The sequence below is a fragment of the Octopus sinensis genome, linkage group LG11 (assembly GCF_006345805.1).
Source record: "Octopus sinensis linkage group LG11, ASM634580v1, whole genome shotgun sequence".
Lineage (NCBI taxonomy): Eukaryota > Metazoa > Mollusca > Cephalopoda > Octopoda > Octopodidae > Octopus > Octopus sinensis.
Genome location: NC_043007.1, coordinates 30995417 through 31009811, shown reverse-complemented (window position 1 = coordinate 31009811; position 14395 = coordinate 30995417). Strand labels below are relative to the sequence as shown.

Sequence of the window (14395 nt, the reverse complement as noted above, 5' to 3'; positions counted from 1 at the left end):
AGCAGCACTGGCATCGGCCATGTTCAAACAGTACTGTATATGTGCCACCGGTATGGGTGCCAGTCAAGCAGCACTGGCATCGGCCATGTTCAAACAGTACTGTATATGTGCCACCGGTATGGGTGCCAGTCAGGCAGCACTGGCATCGGCCATGTTCAAACAGTACTGTATATGTGCCACCGGTATGGGTGCCAGTCAAGCAGCACTGGCATCGGCCATGTTCAAACAGTACTGTATATGTGCCACCGGTATGGGTGCCAGTCAGGCAGCACTGGCATCGGCCATGTTCAAACAGTACTGTATATGTGCCACCGGTATGGGTGCCAGTCAGGCAGCACTGGCATCAGCCATGCTTGAATGTGGGTATATAAAGATTTAATAGTTAAAAGATAAGAAATATAGGCACAGGTGTGGCTGTGTGGTAAGAAGATTGCTTCCCAACCACATGGTTTCAGGTTCAGTCCCACTGTGTGACACCTTGTGCAAGTGCCGTCTACTATAGCCTCAGGTTAACCAAAGCCTTGTGAGTGGATCTGGTAGGTGGAAACTAAAAGAAGCCCATCGTGTGTGTGTGTGGGAATGTATTTTTGTGTCTGTGTTTGTCCCCCCGCCATCATCACTTGACAACCAGTGTTGGTGTGTTTACATCCCTTAACTTAGCGGTTTGACAAAGAGACCGATAGAATAAGTACTAGACTTTAAAATAAGTCCTGGGGTCAAATTGTTTGACAAAATCACTTTAAGGCAGTGCTCCAGCATTGTCACAGTCTAATGACTGAAACAATTAAAAGAGTAAAAGAATAGAAGAACCAAGATTATAGCTGTGTCCACGTTCCGTTGAAGGTGCATGACCAAGTGGTTGGGGTGCCGCAACCACAATCTAGCGATCATGGTTTCAGTTCCCAGACCAGGCGGGGTATTGTGTTCTTCTTGAGCAGAAAACTTCATTTCACGTTGCTCCAATGCCCCTTTCAAGCCAGCAGGAATGTTGACCTTCTCGCCCAGCCAGCAGGGTGGCATCATTCGATGGCTAAAACAATGCAAAATCATGTGGTGACCCGGTGATGTATAACGACATTTGATAGTCTGGCTGGTCATGTGATCACGTGATATCAGTTACAAGTCAACCAGCCATAAACTCCAGTCATGCAGAAACCATCCAAACCAAAGTTTCCTTTATGTTAATGACTTGCATTCTTATTGTGCTGGAATTTGTGCCTTGGAGAACATATTTCACTGGTGATCACGAAGTGGTGAGGATTGAAGTATGGCATACCTGATATCATTACACTTTCTGAGTACTTCCCAAGGATTCAATTACTGATCTGTACCACTGAGTTGAATATGTAGGACTTCCTGTGGATCTAACCCTAACTCAGCAATGGAAACTAACAAGGCAGCTAAAAACTACATGTCAGAAAACAGGATAGCTTTATGGGTGGGTAGATAGACAAACCAGTGGCATAGCTAGAGTATATGTGTCTGGGGTAGCCCTCAAATTTGCCTCCCTCCCTAGACCAATACAGCTAATGCAGGCTCAGCCAACTTCAAATTGCCACACCCATAAAAACTTGCCTGGAGTGGACTGCCCTCATCATCCCCAACACCTTGGCTCTGCTATTGTGACACACAACTGAACAGATATTATCTACCTTTATTTTAACTTATTTTAGCAACATCAACTAAAAACTATCATTACAAACATATAGCTCTACCTTGCATATAAGGATTATGATGCAAAATAACCCAGTGATAACAATAAGAGAAATTGCTAACAATAACTAATGTTACTGTTGATGATGGTTAAATATAGAATATTTATCAAAAGAGAGCTTCAAACCGTACTCACCTTACATATCCTTGGTATCAGCCCATGATCATCCTGGTCAGAAAATAATTAAAAGTACAAGTTATTGAATGATATAGAAGGAAAACATAATTAGATTTCTTTATAATTAACAACAAACTTCAGATCATTTGGGGCCAGTGTTTTCCTTTTACTATAAATTCCTTCTGGCCAATATCTTGAGAGTAACAAGAAAATGTAGATCTATTCCAACTCAATCACAGATTTTTTAATTAATTTTTTTAACTAAACAGTTTGAAACTTCGAATACTGGTAGAATTTCTCACGTAGAACACAGTTTACTCTGAACGTTTTTCACAAAATTTGATATTTTAGAAGCTATTTCGTGTTAAAGTTTTGTCGTGTCTAATAAAGACTTTTATATTGACGAAATGTGTTTGTTGTTGATTATAGTAAGATGAAATCATGACAATAACAATACATCTCACAGTTGTAAAAGAAGGCATTTTGAAACTACAAACACGTCAACAACTATAAAGCTAGCTGCGATTCTTCAAACAGAGTGGTGACATTTAGAAGAGATGATGCAATAGAACGTGGTGGTACTGACTTACAAAAACATTCACTATACTTCATAGTATATTGTTTACATAACAAAGTTGTGGAGGCGCAATGGCACAGTGGTTAGGGCAGCAGACTCGCGGTCATAGAATCGCGGCTTCGATTCCCATACCGGGCGTTGTGAGTGTTTATTGAGTGAAAACACCTAAAGCTCCACGAGTCTCCGGCAGGGGATGGTGGTGATCCCTGCTGTACTCTTTCACCACAACTTTCTCTCACTCTTACTTCCTGTTTCTGTTGTACCTGTATTTCAAAGGGCCGGCCTTGTCACTCTCTGTGTCATGCTGAATATCCCCGAGAACTACGTTAAGGGTGCACGTGTCTGTGGAGTGCTCAGCCACTTACACATTAAATTCACGAGCAGGCTGTTCCACCACATAACAAAGTACCACATACCTATAAATCTAATATTTACGTACCAGCTTCCAGGAATGTGTCTAATATGTAAATTGGAATATCCAAAAACTTAATACTTGTATGTGGTAGCTACATAAGCAATGTGTTCGGAGGCAAGAATGGGTTGGATGAGCGCAGATGAAGCGACAACAATCCCCAAAATATGGTATATACACTCATTACCCACTTTTGTGGCTTATCTCATTGTTTGTTTATATCTGACATCCCAATACGAAACGAAGCAAAAACCAGAAAGGATACCTGTAGAAAAAACCTTAACAAAAACGATGATGATTGACTCACCTGGTTTCCCATCATGGTGTAACTCTTACCAGAACCAGTCTGACCATAAGCGAATACGCAGGCATTGTAGCCATCATATGCTGATCGGACCACATCAAGACCAAGTGACTGGAAAACCTTAAAACAAAAGAACAACAGATTTAATAAACAAACAATGGAAATATTATCTGAACTTCACAAAAGCATAAATTGGGCAAATCAGTACCCAGAAAATGTTTAGTTTTGCATGGGTGTGGCTGTGTGGTAAGAACTTTGCTTCCTAACTAAATGGTTTTGGTTTCAGTCCTACTGTGCGACATCCTGGGCAAGAGTATTGTAGTATAGCCTTGGGCAGACCAATGCCTTGTAAGTGGATTTGGTAGATGGAAACTGAGAGAAGCTCATTGTATATTCTTTTACTCTTTTACTTGTTTCAGTGATTTGACTGCAGCCATGCTGGAGCACCGCCTTGACATAAATATATATTTTAATTTTGGTCATAGAGTTACCAACGGTTTCATATCCACAAAGGCAAAACCTTGTGGACAGATCGGCAGACTCTATACAAAGACAAACAGTTTTTATTTTCTACGTCACGGATGTAAAGAAAAGCTTCAAAATCGAGATTTAAGTCTCAACATATAACAATGTTAATGAGGATGGGTTGTCTCCCTGAACAAGAGGATAAAACAACCCTCAAAGACCCGGAAAAGCCTGACTAGCAAACGGGGAGATCCCATTTTCCAGTAGGTAGCACTTGAAGTGGACACATTTAGAAAACGCTTCTTTATGACTATTTAATGTGCCAGGTTTAGTAGAGTCCTCAAGAATTTTGGTTCTCTCCGCAATGCAGATTTTGCAAGAGCCACTTCCATTACCATAGGGGTCTGGATGATCTATTATTTTCCACCTGATATCACACAGGGTCCCTTGATCTTTTGAGGTGCTACACATGGCAGGCCTGGGACGTGACAAACTGTCTTTCTGGAACAGTGAAGGATGACTGGTGGTTGTGGAAGTGACGTTTCCCTAATATCACTGCCACAGATGATGAACAAACCATTGTCATAGACACAGTCAGGGTGATCAACCCCACACCATATGACTGGCCCTTGTGCTGGTGGCATGTAAAAAGCACCATCCATACGTGATCGATATCAGGCCCGCCTGACTGGCTCCCATGCCAGTGGCATGTAAAAAGCACCCACTACACTCTCGGAGTGGTTGGCATTAGGAAGGGCATCCAGCTGCAGAAACACTGCCAGATAAGACTGGAGCCTGGTGCAGCCGCTAGATCTCCAGGCCTCAGTCAAACCGTCCAACCCATGCTAGCATGGGTTACAGCTGTTAAACGATGATGATGATGATGATGATGACACATGTCTGTGTATATCACGTGATAGCTGTAAGCGAATGTCACGATTGTACAAGCAGTGTCCTTTGTTATCAATCTTCTGAGATATGTCTAGTCATGGGGAAACACTACCTTACTGGGCAGCAGTCATTCTAATTGTCCCTAGAGCTATTCTAATTTGATCACTGAATACAAATAAAGACAAGAAAAGATAAGCAATACTAACGTGGTCCTGACTGGCAAAATTTGAAGCTTTTGAGGCAGACCAAAAAGAAAAATCAAACGTGAATTCTTTCACTCTCATTGATTCCCGGCCACAATCTCCTTCTGATACAGTTTCAGGAATCTAAAAACGGAAACGGTAGACAGTAAAATATTGTAAATTAAAAACAAAACAAAAAAGAAACATGCAATTCTCAGAGAACAGGTGTTAATGTAGAAATTATTTATAATCAGGCAAAACTGAAAAGAAGAATGAAAGTTATTATTAGTATTTGATTAGTAAATTAAAAACAGAAAACGTTAAGAGTAAAGACTCCCTTTGGTCAAAACTGACCATGGGATTGCACCTAGAAAATTACCCAATTCCGAGCAAGCTTGTTTATGGAAGACCAGCAGTCACTGATGCATACCAGCCTCCCCTCTCCATGCCACTGATGTTATCCAAGGGAAAGGCAAAGGGGCCGATACAGCTTGGCACCAGTGATGTCACAACTCATTTCTACAGCTGAGTGAACTGGAGCAACGTGAAATAAAGTGTCTTGCTCAAGATCACAACACATAGCCTGGTCTGGGAATCAAACTCACTACCTCATGATTCTAAGTTTAATGCTTTAACCACTGAGCCATGTGCCTTCACAACAGAACAAAATGAAGATAATAAAACAAATGATAAAATATTAATGGAAATATCTTAAAAAAAAAAAAGTATTGCCAGTAATAAATTAGACTGTATCAAATAATGATTTCAAAAGCAATTAGCAGCTTGCTACATAATATGTTTTAGAATTATACCTTCCTATGTGATGATGGTCTCAGAGCTGACCTCAGAATACAATATTTTATCAAAAATTTTACTTTACTCTTTTACTTGTTTCAGTTATGTGACTGTGGCCATGCTGGAGCACCACCTTTAGTCGAGCAAATCAACCCCAGGACTAATTCTTTGGAAGCCTAGTACTTATTCTATCAGTCTCTTTTGCTGAACTGCTAAGTTACGGGGACGTAAACTCACCAGCATCGGTTGTCAAGAGATGTTAGGGGGGTCAAACACACATACACATATAAATACATATACATATATACAACGGGCTTCTTTCAGTTTCCGTCTACCAAATCCACTCACAAGGCTTTGGTCGGCCTGAGGCTATAGTAGAAGACACTTGCCCAAGATGCCACACAGTGGGACTGAACCTGGAACCATGTGGTTCGTAAGCAAGCTACTTACCACACAGCCACTCCTACGCCTTTCTTCATCCATTAAGAACTAACCCCCTTTATTTATGAAAATGAGGATGGAGAGTTGTGGGAAGATACAGCAAGCTGAGCTGGTAAAACTGTGATGGAGTATTTAGTGTGTCAGTCTTTTACATTTCAAGTTAAAATCCTACGAGTATTGAATTGGCCTTTCATAAAATAAATACATACAACATACTAGCCTCATATTATGCCTATTCAAGAAATGAATATCAATATTAATAGAATAATGTTTGTCTTTTACTACATTTAATTTGCTTTTCAATTCATTTTAGAAATTGCTATAAACTTACACAATTAAACTACAGATTGTGTCACTATAATATGAAATTTGATCTTTGTAAAGAAACAGTCTGTCAAAGTAGAATTTTAAAAGTTATGAACCTCGGTTGAAAACAGAGTAGTGTACGAGTACAACTTTGAAATTGTTTAGCCATGTGATTATGGTATTACATTCTGCAATCATAAGATTGCAGTTTCAATTCCCAGACAGAGTGCTGAATTGTGTTCTTGAGTAAATTGCACTTAATTTCCTGTTGCTCCAATTCCCTCAGCTGTTGACTCTGCGACAAACTGTTGCCCCACTTGAGTTTGTTGGGGGTGGGTTGGGGGTGTGGTTGTAATCTCAACTACTTATACATGGTGGAAACCAGGTTAAGTTCTGGCCTTATGAGTCCTAAGGTTCATGACAGATCTAAGGAATACTATGCCGACCCTTATAAAGGATATATTAGTTCCTAGTTCCTATGTAGTTGAATGTAATTTGATAAGAAAACCCTGAGAAAAATTAATTTGCCAACTTTAAATGTATTTTGCTTCCACATTCAGTAGTTTTAGGGCTAAAAGCCTATAGCAAAGAGAGAGTATAAGGTCAATGTAACTGCAACCTTTTCTTGGGTTTATTTTCACCAGCTATTGATGTGTGTGTGTGTTACTATCGCCTTGCCTTATCAGCAATAAGCCTCAAGAAAGTAGTGTCCTATATTTTCAATCTCTCATGACGACATATCTGGTTTTGAGATAATATCACTTTGCTTGGAAACAGGTGAGGATTGGTGACAAGAAGGTCATCTGGCCACAGAGAATCTGCCCCAACAAATTCCATCCAACCCATGCAAGCATAGAAAAGTAGATGTTAAAACAATGACAATGTTGAGTAAATATCAAGAGCAGAGTAAATCTTGTGACTGAATACAATATAAACCTTGTGATTGAGTAGGACAATCAGGTTACCTAAAAAAATCGGGTGAAGACGGTCCCTTGGTCATGAATGACCATGGTATTGCACCTACAGAGTTTCCCTCTGAGGCACAAGTCTGGTAAGGTTTTTTTTATGGAAAACCAGCCTCTCCTCACCACACCACCGATCCTATCCAAGGGAAAGGCAAAGGGGCCGATACAGCTTGGCACCAGTGACGTCACAACTCATTTCTACAGCTGAGTGAAATGGAGCCCAGTGAAATAAAGTGTCTTGCTCAAGAACACAACACGCAGCCCGGTCCAGGAATTGAACTCACTGCCCCATGATTGTGAGCCTGATGTTCCAATCACTGAGCTGTAACTAGTGAATCTAAAATTAAGTGGTTTCTGGTTTCAGTGATACCATGTCCAGGCTTCACTTATTTTCCATTCCTATTTAGAAACTCTCATCTATGGCCCAATCATGATGGACATAGCAACCCTTAATAACCTATAATTGGATACATTTGATCTTTACACGAAAGTATACGGTAAATGATTATTTGTTTAAAAATAAAGCTATCATTTTATAGTGTAAATAATGGGTCCCTCCTTTATATAAGAAAGAAGGAAAGACAAAAGATCTTTTTCTTTCTTTTTTTTTTTACTCTTTTTACTTGTTTCACTCATTTGACTGTAGCCATGCTGGAGCACCGCCTTTAGTCGAGTAAATTGACCCCAGGACTTATTCTTTGTAAGCCTAGTACTTATTCTATTGGTCTCTTTTTCCGAACCCCTAAGTTACGGGGATGTAAACACAAAAGCATTGGTTGTCAAGCAATGTTGGGGGAACAAACACAGACACACACACACACACACAAACACACGACGGGCTTCTTTCAGTTTCCGTCTACCAAATCCACTCACAAGGCTTTGGTCGGCCCAAGGCTATAGTAGAAGACACTTGCTCAAGGTGCCACGCAGTGGGACTGAACCTGGAACCATGTGGTTGGTAAGCAAGCTACTTGCCACACAGCCACTCCTAATAATATTGTTGATGAAAGTGGTGAGAATGATGCAAGTGAAAGGTCCTGCCCTGAGCATATACCTGTAGTTGCAAAAAAGGCACCTGCCCCGAAAGTCAGGGCACCCATGGTTTTTTTTTTTATTACGGTTTTTCTATGGGCAGCCATTGAGTGTCTCCTCCCTAATGAGGATTACATATTGCTGATTTCTTTCTTTTTTCTTAGTCTGGTTTACACGCAAAACCCTCACAACACACTCACACACATTCTTTGTTTTGTTCTGTACGGTCCATAATGTTTTTCTTAGCGTAAACCCTTGTGGTTAATAAAGAAATCATTATTATTATTATTATTATTATCATTGAATGAGAGAGCAGTACAAGCCATCAAAGTGACACTGAGGTAAAATATACGAAGCCCAGTATACCCATCATGACTACCTGTCTGATAAGGGTACATTATTATTGTTATTATTATTAAGATGGTGAGCTGACAGAACAGTTAGTATGCCAGGCAAAATGCTTAGAGGTATTTTGCCCATTTTCATTTTCTGGGTTAAAATTCTGCCAAGGTCAACTTTACCTTTCATCCTTTCAAGATTGACTGAACGCCGGGGCCAATGCAGTCAACTTACCCTCTCCCTTGAAATTGCTGGCCTTGAGCCAGAATTGGAAATCACTATTATTATTATTATTATTATTATTATATGAAGGCAGCAAGCTGGCAGAACCAGAAGCACACTGAACAGAACGCTTAGCAGCATTTCATCCATCTTCACGTTCTGAGTTCAAATTCTGCCGAGGTCGACTTTGCCTTTCATCCTTTCTGGGTCAATAAAATAAGTACCAGCTGAGCACTGGGGGTCGATGTAATCGACTTGTCCCCTCCCCGAAAATTGATGCCCTTGTGGCAAAATTTCAAACCATTATGATTATTATTATTATTATTATTAATATCTTATTATGTTAATCTGAAAAAAATAATACAATTAAACAACATGAATGCTGAACCAAGATTACCTTGCTACCGTTTTTTTGGCGTTTTGATCTTACTGGTCCCAAGTATTTGTGCATCTGTTGTTTTATCGTTGAAAATAAGTTACGTGGATGAAGTTACGTCCAAAATGAAAAAAATATATATTTCCAACAATTCACAATTACAAAATATTTTCACAGGTATTTTTATTTTTTGGACTTAAATATGATATTAATTCAGTTATAGATTATGTTCATTAAATTTGGTTCTTTTTTTCCCTTCTCGAGCCATGCCTGGCTCATAAGGGCTGGTTTCCTTGGTGTATAGGTTCCCCACCTGGATGGGACGCCAGTCCGTCACAGGTGATCTGCAAGATGCAGGAGGAAAGAGTCAGCAGAAGTTCGCCATTACCTTCTGTCAGAGGCGCATGGAACTTAGGTGTTTCGCTCATAAACACACAAATCGCCTGGTCTGAGATTCGAACCCGCGATCCCTCGACCACAAGTCCGCTGCTCTAACCACTAGGCCTTGTGCCTCCACTAAAATAAATGCATCCTTTTAAAGCCTAGCCAGGCTCATGGGCGCATTTTCCCAGTTTCTATGGCATATGTGTTCCCCAGCCGGACGGGACGCCAGTCCATCGCAGCGTTACTAATTTTTGCCAGCTGAGTGGACTGGAGCAACGTGAAATGAAGTGTTTTGCTCAAGAACACAACGCGTCGCCCGGTCCAGGAATCGAAACCACAATCTTACGATTATGATGCTGACACCCTAACCACTAATCCACGCACCTCCACATAAATTTGGTTCTTGAAGACACTAGTTTCATGGAATAACACTTCCACTTATGATAATACTTTGAAGGCTAAGTATTTGTCTGGTAACTCCTTACTACTTTCCAAGTTTCTTCCCTTATCCCACTGCTTCTCAACCAAGGTGCATATGACCTTTAGAGGTCCAGATAAGATTTTGTCATTAAAATATAAATGCAATAAATTGATTATATTTCTATAATACACAAAATATTTTAACGATTTTTTATACAATTCTTAATAAAATTTCATCACCATCATCATCGTTTAACGTCCGTTTTCTGTGCTAGCATAGGTTGGATGGTTCGACCGGGTTCTGGGAAGCCAGGAGGCAGCACCAGGCTCCAGTCTGATCTGGCAGTGTTTCTACAGCTGGATGCCCTTCCTAACGCCAACCACTCCATGAGTGTAATGGATGCTTTTTACGTGCCACCGGCACAGAAGCTAGTCAAGGTGGCGTTGGCATTGGCCTTGTTCGGATAGTGCTTTTTACGTGCCACTGGCACAGGGGTCACAACTACAATTTCCATTTGATATTTATTTTGATGTTATGTACTTGACTCAATAGGTCTCCTCAAGCACAGCAGGTCACGTGCCACCGACACAGAAGCCAGTCATTGATTATAAACATACAATAAGGGTTTGTTTTTTTCATCAAATGGCTATGAGGGTTTGCCTGAGGAAAATAGGAATCAAAGGAGTCCACAGGCCAAAAAATGGTTGAGAATCACTGCCTTAGTCATTTATTTCCAATATTCTCTGAAAACATGCCCAGCCATGGGGAAATATTAGCTTACTTGGAAACAAATAAGGGTTGGGGACAGGAACAGCATCTGGTTGCAGAAAATATACCTCAATAAACCTTGTCCAACGCATGCAAGCATGGAAAAGCAGATGTTAAAATGATGATGATGTAGCCAAGTCATCCAACATTTTAATAAGTTATTGTGTATTCTGCTACAACAAAACAAAGGTAATGTTTTACATTTTTATTTAATCAAATAGTAACTTAATCTGTTCATAATTAACCTTATAAAACCTTATTAGTGTTACGATGTGGTTGTTATAATGACCATTACATAGTCAAAAATACAAGTGAAATTAGTAAATCTTTCACTGACCTTGTTATTTGTAATTGTGGTTTTATTGTCTTCCATAGAGATTATAAACTTGCTATCAAGTTCTTCCTCTCTGAAAAAGAAAAAAAAAAAATGACAAAAATTGTTATAATTTAGTTCCATAAAAAGCTGAAATACAAATAATAAACCTCACATATTTTTAATATATCTCAGATATAAACACAACACAAAAGACCATTGTATGAACCTTGTTGAAATTGCAGAGGCTTTGAAAGTTACTTTCATACCATTATTGTTTGATGAATGGCTGCATTTAGGCCCCTAAAAATGTAGCTAATTCAATACCTATTTGGCCAGTTTTAACATAAATACAGGTAGAAAATTTTGGGCCAGATTTAGCCAGTTTAAATACCAAAGGGTTAATGCTTATTTATTTACATTGTTTCGAACTAATCCTGCATTATCTTGTAGGCTTGCATATTTATTCTTAAAACATTACGGTAGATTTGAATGCAAATATGTTAATCGCTGTTGTGTATGTCACAGGAGAACAGCTTCTCCTTTATGACAAATATGTGTTAATAACACACTCAATTCATTATTGCAAGGGATTCTGGGGCATTGGTGTTTCAACATGTGACTTGTCAGCCACATGTGACCAATACTTAAGAATGTAACAAGAACTGGTGCCCTGTTTACAAGTTCAGTAAACAAACTGTTCACAGACTCATACTGATATCTGCCAGCCAATATTCTTTTTTGCTCTAGGCACAAGGCCTGAAATTTTGGAGAAGGGGGCTAGTTGATTAGATTAACCCCAGTACGCAACTGGTACTTAATTTATCGACCCTGAAAGGATGAAAGGTAAAGTTGACCTCAGCAGAATTTGAACTCAGAACGTAAAGACAGACGAAATACCTATTTCTTTACTACCCACAAGGGGCTAAACAGAGAGGACAGACAAGTACAGACAAACGGATTAAGTCGATTATATCGACCCCAGTGCGTAACTGGTACTTATTTAATCAACTCCGAAAGGATGAAAGGCAATGTCGACCTCGGCGGAATTTGAACTCAGAACGTAGCGACAGACGAAATACCGCTAAGCATTTTGCCCAGCGTGCTAACGATTCTGCCAGCAGCCAATATTAACACTTAAGATATCAGTAAAATCTTCCGCTTCTTAAGCATTATCTCTGTAGATTGATAAGAACTCAAAATATGCAGTACTTGAGACAAATTATTCAGCAAATTATTTTTTGTCATGTGATTAACCAAATCTGCATAAATGTCTTTTATCTGTACACACACATACACACACGTGTGTGTGTGTGTGTATGTGTGTGTGTGTTTGTATTTATCTCATGCACACAAGTATAATCATTTTCCAATTTTCTATAATACCATATTTTTTTTCAGTCTCAATAGAATGGTAAGCTGTGTCAATGGTCTTTTCAAGACCTCAAACTGTGAGATTGACACAGTTACTGTTCCTCTTAAACTGCTCTCAAAAACTAAGAAGAAAACAGAAAAAATAATCCAGAATCCTTATCCAGTATCAGATCGATCCCCAAATCTAATCAGTTCATGCCAGCCACGAGGCCAAACATCCCTGAAACTTTCGTCCAAATCCATCCAACGGTTCTTGAGATATCTTGTCCACTGACAAACAAACAAATACAACTGAAAACAATACCTCCGCCTTTGTTAAGGCGGAGTTAAAAATGAGACAGATGATCATTTGCTGACGCCCTAAGTTCCACATGGAGTCACAGATTCCTAATGACTGGTGCAAAAGTACTAATATAGAATTAAAACAGGTACATAGAAAAACCTAATTAGAAGATTTTTCATATTTTTGGATCAAATAATGAATTTAGTAAGAAACTAGCAGCATCGCCTGGTGTTGCTCGGGTTTGTAAGGGAAATAACTATATAAGCATTTTTAGAGAGTTACTTCCCTTATATAACCCGAGCAAAAATCATTAAAAATGAGGAAAAATGATGGTAAATTTTTTTTTAAATCGTAGATTCATCGTAGACGCGCGCTAATACCCAGAAGGGCTCGATATGAATCACGACTATAAGATACCCGCTTTTGGTTAAACTGCACCGCAAAATGTGGGAGTAGTTAGGAATCTAAATCGGAGGAGACAGAGTCTCACACACACAACTTCAATTTTATATATAAAGGTATGATATTGGAATTAGTGCAAGATGCCAGGCTTAGCCATTCAAGGGGCAAAAAGTTTGTATATGTGGACCAACAAACACAATAGAAAAGATTTGTAGGTGTCTGTTATATTTTTCTTCTGTCATATGTTGTCACAACTACAACGGGGATCAAAATAACTGACAAATAACAATAATATCTTGAAGATCAAATATAACATTTAAATGAAAATAAGAAAACAAAATATCTATTAAACTGTCTTTATTGGGTCTGACAAGTTTTCCTGGTGCATGTACGGCGGGGATATGGGAGCTGAAAGGTGGTGAGGGGAAATTTGAGTGAGTCAGCTATCTGTGAGCCGTTTATGAAGTTAATGACACATAATTAGCAACATTTCCTTGTATAATGATGACCTTTGCCACCACATGCTTTCCATGACAGTTCACGGCTTGCTCTCTTCTCTTTCTCTTTCTCTTCTGCCAACTAAACAAGAACAATTTACTTCAGCAATGGAAATAATAACAATACCACTATTGGCAGTGTGTAAACTAATTTCATTATGATGACTTTGTAAATAATCAGGGAAGTTAAATAGACACAGACACACGGAATAACTATGTGCCTATTATATGTACCATATTTTTACTTGGCATAAAAGACACACGCCCATCTTAAATGCACCTCAATTTCAGTAGCATGTCTTCAGGAAAAAGAACCTCAGGGTTAAAATTAACTTGAGAAGCCCAACTTTACATATAGAACCTGGGTGATTTTTTTTATGAGACAACTTTTTTTGGTAAAAAAAAAATGTGCTTTATATGCCACCAAATATGGTAACAAACCTACAATAGGAAGGATGTATGCAAAACTGACACAAAAAAATCTACAGTAGAGAATATATATATTGTTAGAGATGTTATTCAGATAAATAATCCATTGAATTAATAAATGAACCATTGAGATTTTCAATGTGTCATGGTTTTAGCTATAAGTACCAATTTAAAGCAGAAAAGAGAAATGAGAACACTACTGCCTTTCGTGTCTTAAATTGGTGCTTATTTCTAAAATTCCTGTTCCAACTAGGTTATTCTGTACGAGAAAACGAAAGAGCCAAATTAGGACAGCTATAACTATTAATGGCTTTTACTCAGTGACTTTGACAGCGCAATAAATCAGATCCTAACTCTACACCTGACATACAGATGCAGGCAGGCAT

The 14395-nt window shown here is 39.0% G+C and overlaps 1 protein-coding gene across 4 annotated transcripts in view; it reads right to left on the bottom strand.

Annotated features, from left to right (window-relative positions):
• The window catches only part of LOC115217138 (kinesin-like protein KIF16B), a 117470-nt gene that overhangs the window by 84688 nt on the left and 18387 nt on the right, over positions 1-14395 (bottom strand). For all 4 annotated transcript variants that reach the window (XM_029786751.2, XM_036507298.1, XM_029786752.2 and 1 more), the window contains exons 2-5: positions 11049-11118; positions 4687-4806; positions 3128-3244; positions 1850-1882 (exon numbers count right to left, since the gene is read on the bottom strand). In XM_029786751.2, the coding sequence (XP_029642611.1) occupies positions 1850-1882; positions 3128-3244; positions 4687-4806; positions 11049-11118 (340 nt within the window). The remainder of the gene's footprint in view (positions 1-1849; positions 1883-3127; positions 3245-4686; positions 4807-11048; positions 11119-14395) is intronic.